Here is a 21,185-nt window from a genome sequence, read left to right as displayed (position 1 = left end):
AAGACTCTCATGATCTAAGAATAGTTTTGTGCAAACAAAATTAATAAATATGTTTGTATAGGCCATAGACCTATCCTAACCTTTTCAAGGAAGCATTACAGGTCACATTTTAAAAATACAAGTGAAAATAACTTTTTTGTGTATACCACCCCCTCCACAACTAAAACTAGAATGCACGAGGCAGCATTTATGCTAAACAAATGCAATAGTTATTGAATAGTAAATAAAAGTGAGAAAATGTTTTTTTAAGAGTCAATATTTCTTTAAATATTTTGGGTTTGGAAAGGGACATCCTGTCCAGAAGCTAATGCTATTTGGGGTCACTGTTTGGGGACATTAAGCTACACTTTAGCTAGGGAGCTAACAGGAAGTCCTAACCTTTCCACAGCTCCTACAGTGATGCTTCCTGCGAATGACGGTGAAGGGAGCCTTGCAGGTAATGCAGGAGTTGCAGGCGTCGTCGGGGACCCAGTCTGGAGGATCTGCAGGGGAAAGGAAGAGAAAACATGCAGCAGAAATGCCACCAGCTGAGAGGAAGACGAAGAGGAGTGCGCTGACTGTAACACTTATAGTTTGTGGTTCTGCTGACCTTCGAACTGTCCTTCCCGGGCTTTGGCTGCCAATTCTGATGAAGAAATAGTTTCCTGACAGAGAGCACAATCCTCCAGCACCGCACTGCGCAGAACAGGGCCTAGTGGGCATCACAAGGGACACATTTTAAACGGTTGCACTTAGTTCATGATTGAGAAGGCCTACACTGCAAAAAGTCACAAAATCTTACCAAGTATTTTTGGTTCAGTTTCAGTGCAAATACCTTAGTACTTTTCAGCAAGATATAGGAGCTTATTTTAAGTTAACTATTCCTTAATTAAAAAAAAGTTCTAGTTACATTGGCAGATTATTTCACTTATAACAAGAAAATTTACTTGTATGTTAGTTTTGTCTTTTTAAGTGTACAAAGATATTTTCACTAGAAACTAGACTAATGTACTCCTTTGGGAAAAAGGATAAAAACAACGAATCCAAAAATAATCAAATCAATCTCTAAAAGTTGTTCTGAAAAAGCTTTCTGGCATTTAGCAAATAGAAATAATTTTAGTAATTCTAACCAACCTAAAACAAGAAATGTTTGGTCAGATTTAACTTCAGACAGCGAGAAAAAATAAATCTCTTTTTATTAGGTGTATAAATATGTTTGTATAGGCCATAGTTGAAAAATATCTGGTTTCAACTGCAAATAACATTTTCCAAATTTAGATTTAATCAAAGGTTAGGTGGAACTTTATTACAAAATTGACCCTTTGAATATCAAGCACTTTCAAAGTCTTTAGACATAAATCAAGCACTTTTCCAAAGTTTCCTTTTGCCCATCTTTAATATACAAACACATTTTCCTCCACAGCACTGAAAGAAAAATATTAAATCCATTCCTCACCCTTTTTTTGCTTATTGTTGTCTCCTTGCTCGCACTTCGTCGCCATTACTTCAAAGAGAGTCTTCAGGATGCTTCGCAGGTCGCTGGCGTAGTTGGTCTGCAGCTGATCGGCGACGCCTGCATCACACAGAAACATTGATGCATCATGTACAACCCGGAGGCGCGTGCCGCTGCAGCTCAGAGAGGGAGGAACTTCACCTGATATGCAAACGAAGAGACGGTGGATGAGGTCACTGCTGCTGTGAAACCGGGAGCGGATCTTGCTCCTCGCTGCCACCCTGGCGTCCTGCAGGGCCAGCCTGATCTCCTGCTGGTCCAGGTCCTCCGAAGTCCCTGAGCTCGGAGTCAGGCTGCTGACGGGGCTGAACAAGAAATACAAAATTAACTTTTTTAATCTGAAGAATGATCTGATCCTGCATAAATTTGGCTGTTATTGCGTCGGAAACCCCAAAGATACTGAACTTTGACATTTATCGTTTCAATTGGCGACTGAAACTGATTTAGGGCTGAAACGATTAATCAATGATTCATAATTAATCTGATTAATTGTGATTAATCAATTATTGAAATGATCTTCAACTAATTTAGTAATTGGTTAATCATTAACTGAAGTATTCACAGTTAAAAAAATGCAATTTGCTTACAGAAAAACATATTCAGAGCAGTAATTAAAACAAAGAAATGCAAAAAATATATACGACATTTAAAATACATAAAAAACTCTGTCTGTAAATATGTTCCACCCACAACTCCTCAAGTGGCATAGTTCCAACTTCACTCAGTTCAAATTCTGTAAATAAATTTAAAAAATCTTATAAGTAACTTTTGTTATTAATTTATGAATCAGTTGAAGCAACAATTATTCAATCAATCTACAAATAATTGAGCATGAACTAAAGGAATGCTGTGTTGTTGCATTTCAGGTAATAACATGTTTATTTTTTTTTTTTATTTAAAATGGAATTGAATTGTTCATGTGCATATAAAGGCTGAAATGAAAAATCTGCAGATTGTGGTGATTTATTGTCCAATTAATCGTCAGAATAATCGCTAACTAAAATAATCGATAGTAGCAATAAATCTGAGCAGTAGATGCATTTATTTAGCGGGACAGGAAGTCATTACCTTGGAGTGTAAGCACTGCTCGACAGACTACATGTGGTGACCGACACACTGTCGCAGTCACTACCTGACACAGAGCTGAGGGGCGACTTCTGAAAACTAAAAACAACCAAAATAAAACAAACAGAAATAAAGAAGGATACGACTGATAATTGGTCAAATAAACAGAGGAATGTTATAAGTCAAAATAAAAGTGAAATAATAAGACAACGAAAAAGGACAGAAAGAAAAATGTGGCGCCTTATTTATGCACTGCGAAAACACAAAATCTTAGCAAGTATTTTTGGTCTAGGTTCTAGCGCAAATATCTTAGTTTACTTGAAAAAAATTAACTTACAAATAACTTTTCAGCAAGACAAAGAAGCTTGTTTTAAGTCAATAATTCCTTAATATTAATCTTAAAAAAAGTTCGACTTCCACTAGCAGATTATTTTACAAATAACAAGTAGGGCTGGACAAAAAAGGTAATAACTAACTAACTAACTGTTTAGTTACCTAGCAACAGCCTGTTAAGTAACATAAGCAGCAGCAGTTTCAGGTTTCCCCACTGTACCTCATAACTGCTTAAAAACAAAATTGAACAGCTTGGAGTGAAAACTGTGGATAAAACTGGAAAGGTCACGTCACCAGTTTTGTCGTATTTCTGATATTTGAAACAAAAAACTAAGATTGATATAGACTGATGTGAAACCCTTATGTTAAGTTTTTTATATCACTCTGGATATCAGTAGCCTGGACTATTGTTACCCAGTAGTCCAGGCTACTGATATCCGATGAATTCCTTGGGGGAAACCAAGGAACGCATCGGTGAAGTAAAAAAAAAAATACAGATTTTCAGAAAAATTACATTTTTAAAGCCAAAAGTTTGATTAATTGCTGAAGCTAAACAAAATATACTTGGTAAAATTTTGTGTTTTTGTAGTGAGAGTAGTCGAATTATCCTACTGAAACAAACCTGAAGCATCTCCTAATGTCCTCCTTGGGCTCCTTATTGTCTATTCTGTCGTTGTCCAGGTTGTTCTCTCGCTGCCGGGCTTCGCCGGCTTGCTGCCTCCTGTCGTGGCTCAGTTGGCGGCTGAACGTTGACGCTCCCTGGCCTCCTCTGGAGCCCCGACCTGGAGCCACCAGGCACTTGTCACAGAGCAGCGAATCTGAGCGCTCCGCTGGCGGATCCCCAGGGCGGCGGGCGGACGGGGGAGTCTGCTGGGCGAGCTCGCCCTTAGCGAACCGCTGGTGGGCGCGTGGCGGCAGCTGGCAGGCAGCGGACTGGATGACGGCGCTGGACGCCGGCCTCTTGCAGTGTTTGTCCAGACCCAGAGCTAGGCCCAGCTCCAAGCCGGCGGTATCCGAGGCAACGCCGCCGTCTTCATGAGCGTCCTCGCAGCTCCCGCAGCACACGCAGGAGTTCAGCAGACAGTGAGTGGCCACTAGGGGGCCGCAGGGCTCGATCTCAGATGCAGCGGGCCGGGGCAGCAGCAGCTTGTCCACGGCCAGCTCCGTCAGGCTGGGTGAGCGCGGGTTGAAGATGACGGTGGCCGACAGCTTCATCCCGCCCATGCGGTGGGCGATGACCTCCGCCGTTTCCGACGCAGTGCCCTCTAACCCCCTGTCCCAGCCGTTGCTGTAAGGCAGCGGCTCATTGCGGGGTGCGTGGGAGCAGAGGGGGCGTTTTGCCGTGGGACAGGGCTGCTCCGACGTTGTGGCAGAGCTCCATCCGTTGATACCAGAACCGGGTCCGGGTTTCTGCTGCAGTGGAGGCGTCGATCCTTTAGGCAGGGCTGGACAATAAATCAATGATCAATGTTAACACATAATACGTCTGATAGAATATTCACTGAACTTTGATCTAAAACCGCACAGCATTCTGGGAGATGTAGGCAGAGGAAAGACTTAACCTACTCAACCTCTTAGGGTTAGCTAAGAAACATTAGTGGAATCAACTCACTCAGTCTTTGGTTCCCTAGCAACGACCTGCTGGGTAACTGCCACACGTTTTGCCTTATTACTGCTTAAAAATAAAAAATAACGGCACGGAGTGAAAACCCGATAAAACCACCACCAATCTGGTTGAATTTCAGATATTTAAAACAAACAAAAAAAAAATTTATGGATTGATATGAAACGCTTATATCACAATACGTTTTTCACCCATATCGTCCATAATTTTATGAGAACTCCAACATAAAAGTAACAAATTAATTACACAAGTTTTTGTATAATTAATTTACAAATTAATTTAGTAAATTTTTAAATTAACTAAATTTGAAAGAAATTATTATTTCTTTTAGATTAATGAAATTGTTTTTTACTTTTTTTTTTTACATAATTTCAAGATGTCCTTCTGGTAAAATTGCACCCATTGTTGTCAATGTTATTATGATAGAATTCTCATAATTAAACAAAATTTCTCATAGCTTCACCCTAAAATTTACCTGCACAATTTAAGGGACAAAAAAAAAGAAGGGACAAAAAAATGTTTTGGTTTTGTTGTAATTTCTCTTTCAAAAATACAGCAAGAAAAAAAAAAAAATCTGAGATTTTATTTTTAAGATGTATTGTCCAGCCATAGAATAAAGTAGTAATTTTATGAGAAATAAATTAATCTTCCAAGCTTTTTTCTCATTTAAGTTAATTTTTTTTTGTAATTTCAAGATGTTCTTCTGGTAAAATTGCATCTTATTTCTGCTAATATTATGACAGTATTTTTGTAATTAACACAAATTCTGAAACTCAGTCGTACAACTCACAGAAGGACTGAAAATATTTTCTAGAGAAAGAAAATTTGTTTTATTGGAATTGGTGCTGGTAGTTTTTATTTTCCAGCCGTACCTTTAGGAGACACGATGCAGCTGCCGTCTCCTGCCGCGTCGACATCCTCCATGAAGAAAACCCGATCCTCCTCCTCCACGTAGACGCCGGTTCTGATTCGGTTCGCCGCCATCCTGCGTGGCGACGCCTGGGTGCTGGAGGCCCCGCTGGAGCCGGCGGGCTCCCCCCTGCTGGGCCGGCGGGCCGGGGACTGGCCCTGGCTGGGCGGGGACAGCAGCGTGGACATTTCGTCCCCCACCCTGTACACCATCATGTTGAGCTGCTCCAGCTCCTCCTCGTCGTACTGCATGGAGCAGGCCAGCTCCGCCTCCTCCGCCTCCTCGCACAGCAGGCCCTGCTCCGGCTCCTCCTCGCCGTTTTGGGTTTCCACCTCCTCCCAGCCGCTCTCCACCTCCGCCAACTCCTTGTCCTGATCAGGGGAGACGAACACGGGGAGCGGGTCTTCTTCCCCGCTGCCCTGCCCGTTGGAGGCGTCGTTGGCGAGGCTGTGGGAAGACGGATTCTCCTGGACCGGAACCGGGATGCCGTTTGAGGCCAACTCCCCGTCCTGGGAGATGCACAGGTTCTTCTCCAGACTCAGCAGCTCCTCCTCAGTCAGAGTCTTCAGGAGATCTCTGCAGGAGGAACCACAACAAACTTCACACTGCAGCCTGAAGTGACCCAAATACAATTATTTTGTCTTAAAGTCACCTGAATCTGATGTTTTCATGACAGTCTGAACAAAACAGATCGGATTTTTTCCAATGCGACCCAGGTCACTTGGACGCTTATTACCGATTACTGATCTTTAAAAATCCTGACCTGCCGATTCAGATTTTGGCAGATACCAATTCTTTTGTTTGAAATGTTGCTAAATAAAGCAAGAAAGTCGCTGAGTTGGCAAAAGTGGGGTGACTATTATTAACTACAAACATGCAGACATGAGCTGGCGGGCCAGTCTGTTCGTCAAACCTCCAACAAGAGAGCAGAAGAGGACAGTGGGTGATTTTTAGACTTTTGACGAGGTAGAAAAAAATCAGGTTCACATGCAAGTGTCGGCCGATCTCAGATCAGTGCCCTCCTAATGCTTATGCTAGCTAGCATAGCCGCTAAAGAGTTTGATTTTTTTCACAAATTATCTGTCTCACAATATTCTGTCACCACATGGAGACAGTTTTATTAAATATGGAAAAATAAAACATATTTTTGTCAAAGCTATGTACTACAGCTTTAAATGTTCCATGTATTTGACAAACGACTTCTGTCATTGTATCTATGAAACCTGCTCACCACAGTTACCGCAGAAATCTTTTCAGCTAACACCTACTTTTCAAACATGTTGAACATACACGTAAAACCGGGTCTATAAATCTGGCTACGGTTTAGTAAATCACATGGCAGTTTTATCCTCCTCCCAGTATTTTGTACTTTCTAATGATCAACATATGTTTTGCATATCCATGCAAACATATTGATAATAACTATAAATAATCCTAATTTTGCTATGCAATCCTGATGTTTGTAGAAAATGGTTTGCGCCCATCAACACTGCAGAAACACAAAATCTTAAAAAGTATTTTTGTTCAGTTTCCAATGCAAATATCTTAATACACTTGAAATCAGAAAGATAGACTTACAAGTAACTTTTCAAGAAGAAATAGGAGCTTGTTTAGGTCAATAATTTCTCAATATTGATTAAAAAGAACCAGTTCAACTGGCAGATTATTTCACTTATAACATGGGAAAAATGTCTTGTTATAAGTGAAGTAATCAGCCAGTGAAACAAGTTCTTTATCTTCAATATTAAGTAATTATTTACTTAAAACAAGCTTATATTTCTTGCTGAAAGTTATTTTTCTCTTGTTTCAAGTGTACTCAGATCTTTGCTTTAGAAACTGAAGAGAAGTTACTTGTGCTTTTGCAGTGAAATTTGTATCGTTTTTTATATATGCAGGCCTTTCGAAGATCAGGCCCTTAAAGCGCTGTGACAAAGACGGAAGGATCTCTTCATGGATTTACCTGATTTTCTTCAATAAAGTACGAAAAGGCCTGAAGAGCTCCGACATGTCCTCAGATTTCCGGTCGAGGTTAAGAGGTCCCTCAGGATAAACGACCAGCCCGCTGAAAGCATGAGCAGCGTCCTGTGAGACGCAGGTGGGAAGGAGCGGAAAACATCGACGGGAAAACGGGAACGCTTACCAAACAATGGCCAGTCTGGGAATGGTAAACATCAGAGCAGGTTCGTAGTCATCGATCATGTCCTGGGTGAGGTAGCCCAGCCTGAGTGCCCTGAAGGTGACGGAAACACAATCAGACTCTGACTAAATCAAAAGATTATTGGAGGATGTTTTTCTACTGCAAACTCACCGTTCAACAGTTTCACAGAAGAGGACAATCACCTCCTGCTGCACGTCGTATTCTTTGGGACTTTTCACAGGCACCATGGCTGACACATAGCTGAAACAGAAGAAGAAGAAGAAGCGTTAAGCTAAAAATGTTCAAAAATTGGCAAAAATGTTTCTTTAGCTCTGATGGAAACATTTAAAGTGGTAAAAGGTGATACACAGTTGCTGTGTTTGTGCAAAGATTTGTCAATATTCCACTAACGTTGAAAAAAATTACATTTTGCAATTACGGTGTTTCCATTAAATAAGAAACACAATTAAAAATCACACATGAATAAGTTTGTTCATGCAAACTTATTCATGTTTGCATGAACCAATGATTAAAAATCAGGCAGCTCCATCATCTTCCTACCACTTCCTGTTGTCTTCTTCGTCGTTTTTGCCAGTAGTAGTGTGATGCAAAAAAAAAGTGTACCCATTGCAGTTTTGCAAAATACACTAATTTCAATATGGCTGAAAAACCACCTGAAGCATTTTAATGAAAAACAAGTTTTTTTCCGCAATTGCCATGTTTCCTTTAAGCAAATTTATTTCAGTATATCCAATTTGTGCAATTGCATTGTGATTGGAAACACAGCGACTGATTAGGCATGAGTTAGTTACAACATTTAATTTCCCTTTGGGATTAATAAAGTATTTTTGAAATTGAACTGAATAACATTCTGACCACAGAGAAGTAAACTGGGTTCGACTATGTCCAGAACTGCATCTCTTGTGGGGCGTTTCCAGTGTGGATCGATGGATTTATCAAAAATCCACGGCTGAAACAGTTGTTTGGTGAATATGTAGTTTCAGGTTAAACCTGGGAATGCTTGGGTCATTCCTCTGACATCTATTTAAGTAAAACATAGACACAACTTGGAACTTTTCTAGAGTATTTTTACACCCAAACACAGAACATGAGGTGTTAATATGGCTTCTAAATTCCTTACATTTCAATCCAATCATGCAGCAGTCGGATGTTTTGGGCACAGAAGTCAGAATTTGGGAGTTTCTGTCTCCCAAATTCCAGAACTTAATGAACATTTTTGTGCCTTCAAAGGTCTAACAATGTCCAAACCTTCATATAGATCATTTGTTGTGATAAATTTCTTATGATACGAATTTTAATTCATTGTTGCCACAATGAATTGCAATTAATGATGTCTAAAACTGCCCGTATTGTTGCGATTGTTAGTTTTGCTATTTTCTCTACCGTTGGTTCAATGAGAGCATCAATACATGTCAATAAATTTTAAATGTAGTAGTTACTGTGTGCAGCTTATTGATAAAAAATTAGGGCTGGATGATTTGGCAGAACATTTTTTCACAGTGTTAGCATTTTATATCATTTCAGATAAATAATTGTCGATATTGATTATCATTGATACACTTTTTGGTTTTAAATATCTGAAATTCTGCCAAATTGATGGCGTGAATTTTTTTGTTTTTGCCACAGTTTTCACACCACACTGTTTTTTAAATTTTTTTTCTCACTTTTAAGCAGCTATGGAGGCACAGTGGCAAAACTTAAACTGCTACAAGTTTGTTGCTAGGTAACCAAAGAATGAATCAGTTGCTAGGTTACCAAAGAATGAGTGAGTCAGTTGATTACACCAACCTAGCTTAGCTAGCTGAGAAGCTAAAGGCTTTCCTCTGCCTACATTTCCCAGAATGCTGTGTGATTCTGGATCAGAGTTCAATGAAATAATTAAATATTCTACCAGATGTATTATCTACTGATATTGACCATGTGTCTACTGCGATACATAATTGATTTATTGTCCAAGCCCTACTTCAAACCACATTTCTTTATGTGACTGACTGGCATCCTAGAGAAATACATTACAAATTGGAATGTTTTTAAAGACTAGTATTTGTATTTGTGGGGCTGTGATTGATGTGTCACAGTCATACAGTTACCTAAAAATTTTTTATATATTCACTTTAATTGTTACCACAATAGTACCACAAAATACTGTGATAAAACTAGGTAAATATCGCCTATCACTAATGGATTCTGTCAGTAAATAGTCATAATGTTATGCCTAATTTAGGTCCAATAATGCAATATTTATGATCTCTCGTTCACCTGAGCTCAAACTCAGCGAAAAGGCTGTCGAAATGTCGTAAAGCGTCCTTCATGCGGTCTGTGTAGTAGTTGAGGTCTCGCAGTGCCTGGTCTCTGGTGATGCTGCGCACCTCCTCCAGGCTGCGCGTCAGGTCTTTCGCCAGGGGTCTCATGGCGATGCTCTCTATCTCCCTGTTCATGATGATGGAGCCTGCAGCCAAACACTGGACAGGAACCAGTTTACAGCCATGGTGAATTTCAGCTCCACCACTGAATTTCTGCAGGTTGTTTTCATCCCGACTGAAGCAAGAGGGAATTGCCTACCTCAGCTCCGAACCACAGCTGTCCCGCCAAGTTGTCATGGCGAATCTCCTCGGGGAATTTGACGCAGAAGTCTCTGTTGGCGCGGTCGTTGGGGATGCATTCATCCATGATCTGGCTGATGATGTTCAACACGTTGTCCTGCAGAAAAGCAAAGAAACACATTCCGTTTTATGATTGAGACTAGGTTTGTTAGATAAATTCAATTAAAACAAGCTCAATAATTTCCATTTGCATTATTTATAATTTTTCTCTTTTCTCTCTATCAAAAACTAGACAACAAAAGTCTTTAGTCTGGTGCGTTGGTCTCAACTAAGCCTTTTTTGAAAGACAATTTTGTTTAGAGATGCTTCATAATTCATTTGTTTGTCGTTCTGTTTATTTATTTTCAATATTTAAAATGTCTTAAAGTTCCATTGTTAAATGTTTGTTAGAGTTAAAGTGTATTGATATTTGAGAATGTATTCTTAAATTATTATGCCATTACCATTACATTACCTGAAAACAGTCTCAAAACAACAATATTATTGTTTATCGCGATAACTTCTGGTACAATTTATTGTTCATTAGTTGCAAACCCTAGTTGCAACTAATGATTATTTTATTGATTGATTATTCTGACAATTAATCTGATAGAAAAATTGGCACATTCTACATGTTTTATTTAAACTACTTTAGTCTTTTTATACAATGTTAGAAATACATTAAAAGATGCAAATAAACAAATAATTTAATTACTTTTCTTTTTTAAACAACAAAACAAACATTTTATTACCTATAATCCGATACCATACCGTCCCTTTTGTGAATTTGTACCAGGTGAAGTTAAAACTGCCACTTTAGGAGTTTTGGCTAAAACATATTTCCAGACAAATGTGTTTTTATCATATCGATTTTTGTACAGCTTTGGCTTAATTACTGCTCTGAATATGTTGTTTTTTCAGAAAATTGAATTTTTTGAATTAACGATCAATAAAGTAGTTTGTTTAACTTTCTCCTTACTTTTAAATTTTCCAAATTTTCTTAGGCAATAGAAGTCCCAACTTTAAACTTCTGAGAGATCCATGAAGTTTTGAAGTTAAACTTTCCAACAGCTTGGATATTATTATGAATCTTCAATCTCTAATTCAGAATATCTTTTTTAATCTTTCTTAATTATTTTTTGTTATGTAAGTAAGACATTATAAAATAAATACCTTCGCTGATTACTTGTAATTAATTTGACTGAAGGTAAATAAATATTTATCTGCAATTTGTGCAGAACCTTGTTGGCTTTTTAAATGATGAGAAAGTGATGATAATCACTTTCTCAGGGAAAAAGAATTATAATATTTATTATGATTTATTTGATGCATTTTGTAGCTTAAACTAGCTTCATACAGTCCTTTGCTGATTGTGATTATAATTCAACTGTTTATTTTGGAAACAGTTGAATTATTGAAAGGTTACAAAAGGAAATAAAAGAGTTTATAAGAATCAACGTTCTCCATTTGCTCTGCAGTTGAAACCAGAAAAAATACGGAATAAAAAGCTCCTTTCTGAACTTAATATTTGTAATATTTCACCAACTGCAACTTGGCTGGAATGCATTAACGGCTGATTTAATATGGCTACTCACTAATCAAATAAAACATTAAACTGACTGATGCTGCACAAGGCGACAGCTCAGCAGAGTGAAGGAAACCGAACAGTCGGGGATCAGGTGATGACCTTATTAAGCGTTTTCTCCCTGAGATCTGCTGCTGCTGCAGGTAGGAGGCACAACAAGCCACGAGGAAAACCTCCCTCACAGCACAGGCAGTTCAATAGTTTACCATGATTCAAATCTGAAAACTCCTCCACATGATGCTGAAATTCTGGTTTTGGCCCGATCTCTTTGTCTAAACATAGAATAAAATCTGTGGCTATGAAATCATTAGCTATAAAAAGCTTTCTTCTTCTGCAGCTACTGACGCAGAGTCCGAGATGAGAGACGGCCGACGCTCGCAGACGGATCCAACTTATCTCATCAGTGGAAGTGCTTCATACAGGAATTCAGCCAATCAGCTTCCAGTAAATCACTCATATCACCCAGCCTGCATCCTGGGATGAATAAGAAGCACACCGACTGTTCTCATCGCGGGAAGCAAACTCTCAGCAGGTGATTATGTGAATGAAAAAATGGCTCAGAATGAAACAAGCTGGGGGTCAATTTATCTCCACGCCAGCTTTGCTCCACTTAAAACCTATTTTTATGCCTCGCTCTGGAACCCAGAGGAAGATTGGACTCCATTGGTGGTTTGCACTGACCTGGCAGGACCGGAACTGGTTGACCAGCAGCGTGCATCTCTGAGGGTCCTTCCTGCCGTCCAGGCTGTCCAGCTCAGTGGCCACCTGGTTGAGCTCTTCGTCGGCATAATAGAACTGGGCCAGAAGCTGCGGGTCCGTCCTCTGTTCAGAGGGAAACACAGGCAGAACAACCGTTTACAACACAACACCACAAAATTCTGGTTTTAAACTCAGAAATCAGACAAATCTTTTCCTGTTTAAAGGTGGCCTATTATGCTTTTGCTTCATTTAACAGGTTAGAATTGCTCTATGGAGTCGACAAAACATGTTCATCACATTTTTTGCACAAAATAATTTTTAGATTATGAGATTTCAGTTTGCTCAGTTCTGCCTATTTTGAGCTCATTTCAGAATGATCTGTTTTAGGGGATCTTGTCACTTTAAATCCAAATAATTTGCTGACGGCCACGCCACCAAGTCAACGTTTACACTCGCACATCTTTGAAAAGCAGAAGCAGAGCCTCCTGCACAACCAACAAGAATCCAGCAAATGATTTCTGGATGGCAAGTCAACAACAAAACACTAGTTTTTTTCTAGCAGCCATTGTACAGTGCATAAAATAGTAAAACCAACTGAGCAAATGTGCAGGAGCTCTGCTGAGGTGGCTAGGTAATGGGACTGGGCTTGGCTGTAGTTGCTAGGTAATGGAATGTAACTTAACATTTGGGAGGTTTTGAAACCCCTTGTTTTCAAGACACCAAAAAACAGCTTAGTGGGTTTTTAAGCATTTAGGCTGATTTTAGAAGCAGTTGAGACCCAAATGGAAGCATAAAAACTTTCAAAATGTGAATTTTGCATAATAGGTGTATTCTAATAACTTTAAGACTTGTAGAGGATGCGCCGACACACTAAAAACGACAACATCGGAGTGTTGACTGTAGCTCACTGCTGGGCCACGTTACCACATTCACGCCCAAATAGTGAGGAACACACTGGTTCAAGTTGGATGTACCTCCATTAACTGGCTAGAATGAGATTGTACTGTGAAGAAGGAGCTAAACAATGGTAACATAGTGTAGATCAGCATTACGTTTAGCGTCTGAACTTTTTAATGTGGCATCTGAATATCTTAACAACTCTGAAAACAATGAACACTTCAACACCAGATACATGGAGAAAATGGAGTTCATAACTTCTGTTTTGTAAAAAAAATAAATAAAAAGAACAGGTAAAGAAAAGTTGGACAAGCAGTCAGCCTTTAAACATGCAGGTACTGCAGTTTAATATAAAGAGTGGCTGATCTGTAGAGACCTACATATAATCAGGGAAGTGGGCCAGTGTATAGGCCATTCTCCATAACAACGGGCTGCTGGGGAACTCTGCTGATTTATGAGCAAGAGATCCTTTTCCAACAAGTATGCAAGAGGATTTAGGAGGAACAATTATATTAATCCTAACAAGAGGAGTTAATTAGAGTTAATACACTATGAACACCTCCCAGAAGAGTTTGGATGTCTAGTCCTAAGACAGGATTTGTGTCTTTATCTCTCACACTGAATGACAGTGTGAAGAAAGAGAAAGACAAAAAAAACACTGAACAGAAGATTAGGGGGTAAAAAGTATTATTACTAAAAAGCTAGTTACAACAAGTTATTGATTATGAGTTGATATAAAACGGATTGGTGAGTCATTGATGAGCGGCCATTTTCTTAAAAACTTGAATTTTCTTTTGTAAAGTGACGATTGACCCGACTTTGGGACCCGAATTTATTCTAAATTCACCTATGGTATGTTGGGGGTTTTACGGGATTTTCTTCTGGAATCGGTTCTTGTGTGGTGTGTTGTTCCTGCCGTGTGGCTGGACACACGAACCGACCGAACCTGTTGGACTTTTATCGGCTCGTTTGTGCTCACAGAGGTTTGGGAAATCGGCCGAAAATCCTTAAATCGTGCCGTGTGAACCAGACCTAAAACTCACAAGCTACTCCTCTCCTCTCGTCTCGACCTCTGCCCTAACGCTCTCCGACTCTGGTCGCTATGGTAACGTTTAAACATCCCTTCAAAATAAGATACAAATGCGCAACAAAAACGAACAATTTACTTTCGTAAAAATTTTTTACCCACAATAACGGCAAAGTAATGGGAGCCCTGAGCTCGTTTCTCTGCAACAAGACGGTCCCATCTGGGAGACAATGACACCCGAAGTGTTGCTTCTGTACAGGATGCTTGGTCTCTATGTGGCGAAGCATTTTAAGCTTCATTGCCTCATTAACGAGCCGATCGTCGCGTATTATTTCGAACCAGCTTGGAATGTGGGAATCACCTTCCGGTCCGGGATAAATTCCTTCTCTTGTCTCTTCTCTGGGCCTTTTTTCCTTCCCAAAGAAACTTTCTAAATACATCTGATCTGTTTCTTACTCATTTTGCTGCTTGTGGGCTCAATGTTGGCGCGCAAGACGTAACCGAGAGAATCCGGTTAAAGGATTTTCAAAATAAAAGATCCTTCAGACTCAAATAATACATAAAACGAAAATATTTAATTATTTCTTGTGCGGCGAACACTGTTGTAAAAGATAACATCAAAATACCTTTTAATGTCAACATTAAAAGGCCAATTTAATTTAGATTGAAATTAGTTTGACTGGAACTAATTTCAATCTAATAGACCATTAATCGATCCAACCATCTCCACTAAAAACTGATTTGAGAATTACAGGACAACAAAAATACCTCAAGGTGACCTTGAAAGAGTCTGATGTCTCTTAAAAATGGGACAAAGATGCCAAAAGGCAAACCACAGAGTCACAGTAATGACCTGGGACCTTTACAGGACAGTCTGACTGTGCTGCACACTGAACACTGGAGTGCTGCACCAATAAACTGGCTCATCTCACTCACAATCATTACTCTTTCGGGCGGTTTTCCTCGAACATGCTGGTGTTTTCCTGAAACCTCTTGAGTCTTTTTCCCTGAAGTTTGCAGTGTTTCCTGTAGCGTGACACCCCACTACCCACCCCTACACTGATGCTTGCTTTTCTCAGTGAATATGATATACGCTGCACTTCCCTCCTTTCCTCTCATCAATAATGAAACAAACAGAAAGGAGAAAACATGGAGATTCGACCAACAGCTGCCACATTGTGAGGAGGAAACAATGATGATCACGCAACCTTCAAAAAGGTTGTTACTTAAAGATGACATACCTAATCTTGTATTATTTTTCCTATTTAATTGATTGCACACTGAATTGAAAAATAATTAGCACGTCTAAAGGCAACTCACACAGGCAGATCAGAGACGTTACAAAACCCAATTTCTTTTCCTGTTCAAAGACCCTCAGTGGGTTTCATTCCAGGCACAGCTTGCCATAAAAAAAAATAAAAAGCTCAGCTTATTTCCCAGCTCAGCACTCAAACTGGCATCGTTTTACCAGCAAACCTCAATCACACAGAGCAAATCATTAAAACAGCATTACGTTCTGTTCATGGGTGAATGTTGGGAGTTGTGTTTAGAAAGATACAATGGAAGTGGGGAGCAGAAAAGGGGTATAAAAGTGAATCAGTAGCTGCATTTCCATTGACCATATAATTGTGTAGTTTGTCCTAGAAATCTGTTTTTTGGGGGGACCAAAATTGCAACATTGGTTATATTTTTAGCTGGTGCGGTTCGCTTTCACTGCACTGTCAAATGAACCAAACCCTTTGAGGAACCTGTTCCCCTTCTCGCCTGTGGTGGCGCTGCACCAACAACTACTGAAAGAAACAACAAGAAAACCTCTAAAAAGACATGACAGCAACTTCATTTTTCACAAAATATCAGCAAAAATGGAGTGGTGTCAGATTTTAGAGGTTGTAGGTTGGTAAAAGACCACGAGCCATTCCTCCCGCTAACTCTAGACTGTCAGGTTTGTTTTGTTTGTTTTTACCCAGAATGCCCTGGGCTATATCACTCCTGCTTTTGGAGCAGTCTCAGGTTCTCTTGCATCCACATATGTATTCAAACAGTGCCAAAGTTCACTTTGATTGAACCGAGACAGAGTTTTGTAGACGGACCAGATTTCGCTTTTTTGGTTCAATTAGGCATTCACACTTCCCCAAACAAACCAGATTTTCTAGGCAAATGAACCGTAATTGGATTCATGTGGACGAAACAAGACTGGTGTGAATGAACCAGTTGGCTGTGTCCACCACTGGTGGAAACCATCTTGAACATTTACAATAAATCCCTTGTGTTTTTGTGATTGAATGAATGCGAATGGCTAATGGGAGAAACCAAGATAACCACATCTGGCGGTCTTTACATTTACATCTAAACCCAACCTCTGAGCATCATTAAACTCAGTGACATCAATTAAAGAAGAGGCTGATTTGACTGGACATCTCTACAACAATGAGTGAGTGTGTGGTACAGAATAAATGCCACGATGACTAAACAGGAAACAGGAGTGGGAGACAGTGAAGAACCCTCCTTCCAGCCCAGAAACAGCCCACAGACTGATGGCATGTTGGAAGCATAAAGGCGGACACTGAATGAGGAAGAGGAGTTGGAGACAGTTGTTATCCTGTCGTCTCCTCCTGCTGTATTCCTCGCGCAAGAGGAAACATTCCTGCAGCATTGAATCATGGTGGGGGAGTCAAAGACGGGCAATGTTCTTGGAGAAAGATCTGGTTGAAAGCTGCATGCTTAATCTACATTGGATGTTTGTCCACCGTGGATTTGAAAAGAAATATGTTTTTCACCCCCAAGTCTACGGCTCATGTGATCAACCTGCAGCCTGTTGCACCAGCTGTTCAAACTTGGCCTAGTTTAAGCTGGAGCAAAGAAGAAACAGACAAACACTGAGGTGGAGCTCCCTCATCGCTACAGGAGTATCTGCACCAAATAAATGATAAAAAGGCCTTTGAAATCCACGGCCTGTCTCGACATTAAGCTGATAATAAAAAAAGACTTGTATAAAAGTAAAACATTAAAAAGAAAGTTGTCTTAGTCTAAACTGTCTGGGCTCCATAAACAGCTTTATTTGCAGTCCATTTTGATTAGTTTTGACAAATGCAAAACAGAAACCGCTTAATAACTTAGCTGGATTTCCAGGCCAATGTCAGAAAGTGCGGGTGTGAGGTGGTGAGGCAGAGGCAGCGGACCCAGGTAAGATGAAAATGATGATTTTAATGGTAAATAAGTCCAGCAACAAGTAGCAGGCACAAGGAAACACTGACCACGACTAGACTGAACATTGACAACGACAACTAGACTCGACATTGACGAGGACCCGACGAGGAACAAGGAACACCGGTGGAGTTAAATACACGGGAGGGTAATCACAGAAACGAGACACACCTGGGAACAATCAAGGGGAGGACAGGACAACGAAGAGACTTAAGGACACAGAAAACTCTAAATAAACACAGAAAAACACAGATCCTGACAGCCAAAGGGGACAAGTCTCTGAAAGTGACTTATTATGCTACCTTGAACAGGGTAGGAGAGGTTTGAACTATGCAAAACATGTTCATTACATTTTTTTCCCCACAAAATTATTCTTAGACAGTATTAAAAAAGAGGATCATTTAATGCTAGCTTTGGACAAAAAGTTTTGGCTCTTTCCTCTTTTCTCTCCCGAGTCCTTGGCGAGTGGCGGCGTCCTGCTAAAACGAAACAACAACAAAGCGTGTTGACGTCACAGATCACAGAGTTTAATCTCATACAAAGCAATGAACAACAAAGCTGCAGAGGAACAGAGATATGCATTTTTCTCATAAGAATAAAGACACACAAGGGGAAGACAAACGAACACAAAACACAAAGACAAAAAAAGGCAAAAATAGCGGCCGCTCTCTCTCTCGGCGTGCTCCGTGTACGTAATTTTATACCAAATAGGTGTTTCCCTATTTAATATATGCAGTCAAGGCGTTCCGTTCTTTGACCAATTAGAAACTCCCTCAGGGACTCAGAAAAACTTGGAAACTCCCCTCATTATGGCAAAGGTGTCTGGTTTTTGTCTAAGTAAAAGGGCGGACCACTTCGCGTTCATCTCCGTCTGGTACGGGGAGAGGCGCCAAGAAGTCTCTTGCCCCCTATCGGAATGTAAATTTATTACTCTGTCTTCAGCGGGGGAGGAAAAAAGGGCCCTGCTTCGGCCTGCTTATACAGCTGAATTCCCAAATGCTCAACAGAAAACTGTTCCAAATAAGAGTGTTGGCTATACCTTTACACATGTCGTAGATTAGCTGTATTAAACACTAAAATTAATCCTTTTTCTTAACAACAGTAAAAATTTAGTCTACCGATTTTGAGCTTCTTTCAGAATGAGCTATTTAAGGTGTCTTGTCACTTTAAATCCAAATAAGCTCTTGCTGGCCACACCCCCAACTCAACATTTACATTCGCATGTGAAAATGACTGCAACAAAAGCACAATCATACAACCGGACATTTTCGCAAAGCATTAGTAGAGCCTCCTACACAACCAACAAGAATGCAGCAAGTGGTTTCTGGATGGTAAGGCAACAACAACCAATGCAAACCGATGTAAACCAATGTAAAGCGGTAAAACTAGCTAACCAAACATGCTGGGAGTAACGCCTGGTTTGCTAGGCAACAAGGCTGAGCTTGGCTGGGGTTGCTAGGTAATGACACTGTGCCTTTCGAATGTGATTTGACATTTAAGGTTTTTGAAACAGTTCATTTTCCAGACACCAATATGTAAAATCAACTTTTGTAAACTTTACATCATGTTATGTCATTCCTCCATCAAAAATATACCTGCGGTGTTGCCTTGATTCTTTTATACATGCTTGAGAAATCCTTTAATCTCCATGGCAACCATTTAGCTGTGCCAAACCCCTGGGTGGATCTAGCTCCACCTTCGGGATGCAGCTCCTCCTCAGAGCTGCAGTTTCCAAGCTTCCAAACGTCCACCTCTCTCATTGGCGCCTTCAGACTAGCCAGGAGCAATTAGCAAACATTTGGTGCTGAGCTCATTATAGGAGCTACTTCTCAGTGCAACACAAGTATAAACGTTGCTAAAGGGTTAATAGAGGAGCTATGTTGTAACAACTTCATGAAAAGAAAGTGTTGGAAAGAGCAAGACTTCTTAAAGAAACAGAGGCCCAATTTCAAGACGTTAAATTACAAAATAAAATTTATTTTCAGTCATATTTGATATATATAGCATTCTTACAACAACTGAAGTTAACATGGTTACTTGATTGTGGTGCAAAATGGCATATTTTGACTGGAAAATACATAATACTGACCTAAAAACGGCTGGGTGTTTTTTAAAGAACTTCAGCTATTTTTAAAAACACCAGAGACCAAAATGGAAGTATAAAAATGTGCACACACAATACAAATTTTGCATAAGATCCCCTTTAAAAGTAATAATAGCATAGCCCCAACTCGGATGTTCAGTTTCATGGCCTTCCCCCACTGATTATAGTCGCATTATTCCATGGACTTGGCCAGCTCTCCAAGTTTAATAACAATTTGAAGGTAAAGCTGCTGACATTTTACAAATGGTTTCTGGAAGAGATGCTTAAAAAAATGGTTATGACTTCCAAAAGACTGTGTAAAAGTTTCCTGAATCCTGAACCGTCAAGGTGCATCATCATCCCCACCGATGACAGCTTCACCTCACATTAGAGGTGAAATGATTCAGCAGATTCGGCTCGTGTCTGCTGTGGCGTACCAGTCGTCCAGGGTGACCTCTTTCTGAATCTCCCTCCTCTGCGGTCACAAACCCTTCATTTCAGAAGGCTAAGAGCCCACAAGTTCACCCAAAGTGGCAATTACAGTTGAGCCCCCTCAATAACAAAAACTCACAATGACTCAGTGAAACATTTTGCGCCTTTTTTTGTTTCAAATCAAGAGAGCAGGAGCCTCTCTCTGCTGTACGATCGAGGTTTTCATCATATCGACCAGCTCTTCATCCGCGCCACTGATTTGGGGCTTCATTTCCATTCAGACTGCACAGACGATGACGGCTGTCAGGCTAATGCTTCCTGAGCGTCCGCTGCAGCGCCGCATGCATACTGAGCCCACTTAAGGGACTTATGAGAAACCTTGGCTTTGCCCTCCATACTCTATTCCAGGCTCAATTTGCTGCTTTCTGGCTTCCTTCCAGAGATCAGAGTCAAATATTGTGTAGGGAAACCAGTTATCTCTGGCAGTCAGGCTAAAAATGAAACGCTGGGTTCAGCCAGTTCGGGGTTTTTTGTTATTTAAAGCATAAGACACAATTTCCTTCATCATTTATATTCAGTTTGTGAGAAAACTCTGAGAATGCAGGCGTTTGCTGAAGCAGTTGTGTTGAGTCGCTCCTTTCAAGTTCAGCCTCCATCAGGGCTTTACCTCCTACTGCAGAGCTATTGTTGGTGATTCTTCAACCAGAAACTCTGTACAAAAACCTTTCAATGTAGATATCTTAAATCCATTATTTGAATGTGCTTCTACGGAAGGTTGAAGCACATTCTCTTTGACCATTAATGCAACCATTAAATTGGTTTTCCGTTTTCCAGATAAGATACAGTTGGTCTTCTAACTATTTTTTTAAGAAAGTACTCCTGGCTGAGGGCCTGTATTTAGTTAATACTCTTTCCTGGATGAAGCCAGGAAACTAAACTATATGTGTTTTACACCCCTGACTCAGTTAGATTGAGGTACAGAGTTGCAACATTTGTTACATTTTTAGATGGTGCGGTTCGCTTTCAAACTGCACTGTGTCAAGCAATCCGAACCATTTGAAAAACTTGTTCCCCTCTTTGCCTGTGGTGGCGCT

At 40.2% G+C, this 21,185-nt stretch overlaps 1 protein-coding gene across 3 annotated transcripts in view; it reads right to left on the bottom strand.

The window, feature by feature from the left end:
* zfyve28 (zinc finger, FYVE domain containing 28) overlaps positions 1-21,185 on the bottom strand; it is a 31,246-nt gene that overhangs the window by 2,521 nt on the left and 7,540 nt on the right. The window contains exons 2-14 of one of the 3 annotated variants that reach the window (XM_028000084.1): positions 12,431-12,571; positions 10,145-10,282; positions 9,842-10,044; positions 7,733-7,822; positions 7,565-7,654; positions 7,385-7,486; positions 5,387-6,000; positions 3,513-4,335; positions 2,561-2,656; positions 1,634-1,797; positions 1,436-1,552; positions 590-694; positions 379-482 (exon numbers count right to left, since the gene is read on the bottom strand). In XM_028000084.1, the coding sequence (XP_027855885.1) occupies positions 379-482; positions 590-694; positions 1,436-1,552; positions 1,634-1,797; positions 2,561-2,656; positions 3,513-4,335; positions 5,387-6,000; positions 7,385-7,486; positions 7,565-7,654; positions 7,733-7,822; positions 9,842-10,044; positions 10,145-10,282; positions 12,431-12,571 (2,787 nt within the window). The remainder of the gene's footprint in view (positions 1-378; positions 483-589; positions 695-1,435; positions 1,553-1,633; positions 1,798-2,560; positions 2,657-3,512; positions 4,336-5,386; positions 6,001-7,384; positions 7,487-7,564; positions 7,655-7,732; positions 7,823-9,841; positions 10,045-10,144; positions 10,283-12,430; positions 12,572-21,185) is intronic. The other 2 variants (XM_028000085.1, XM_028000086.1) reach the window with 2 other exon arrangements.

The sequence above is a fragment of the Xiphophorus couchianus genome, chromosome 19 (genome assembly GCF_001444195.1).
Source record: "Xiphophorus couchianus chromosome 19, X_couchianus-1.0, whole genome shotgun sequence".
In the NCBI taxonomy this organism is placed as follows: Eukaryota; Metazoa; Chordata; class Actinopteri; order Cyprinodontiformes; family Poeciliidae; genus Xiphophorus; species Xiphophorus couchianus.
The sequence above is the reverse complement of the archived record's forward strand: the minus strand, read 5'-3'. Positions and strand labels throughout refer to the sequence as shown.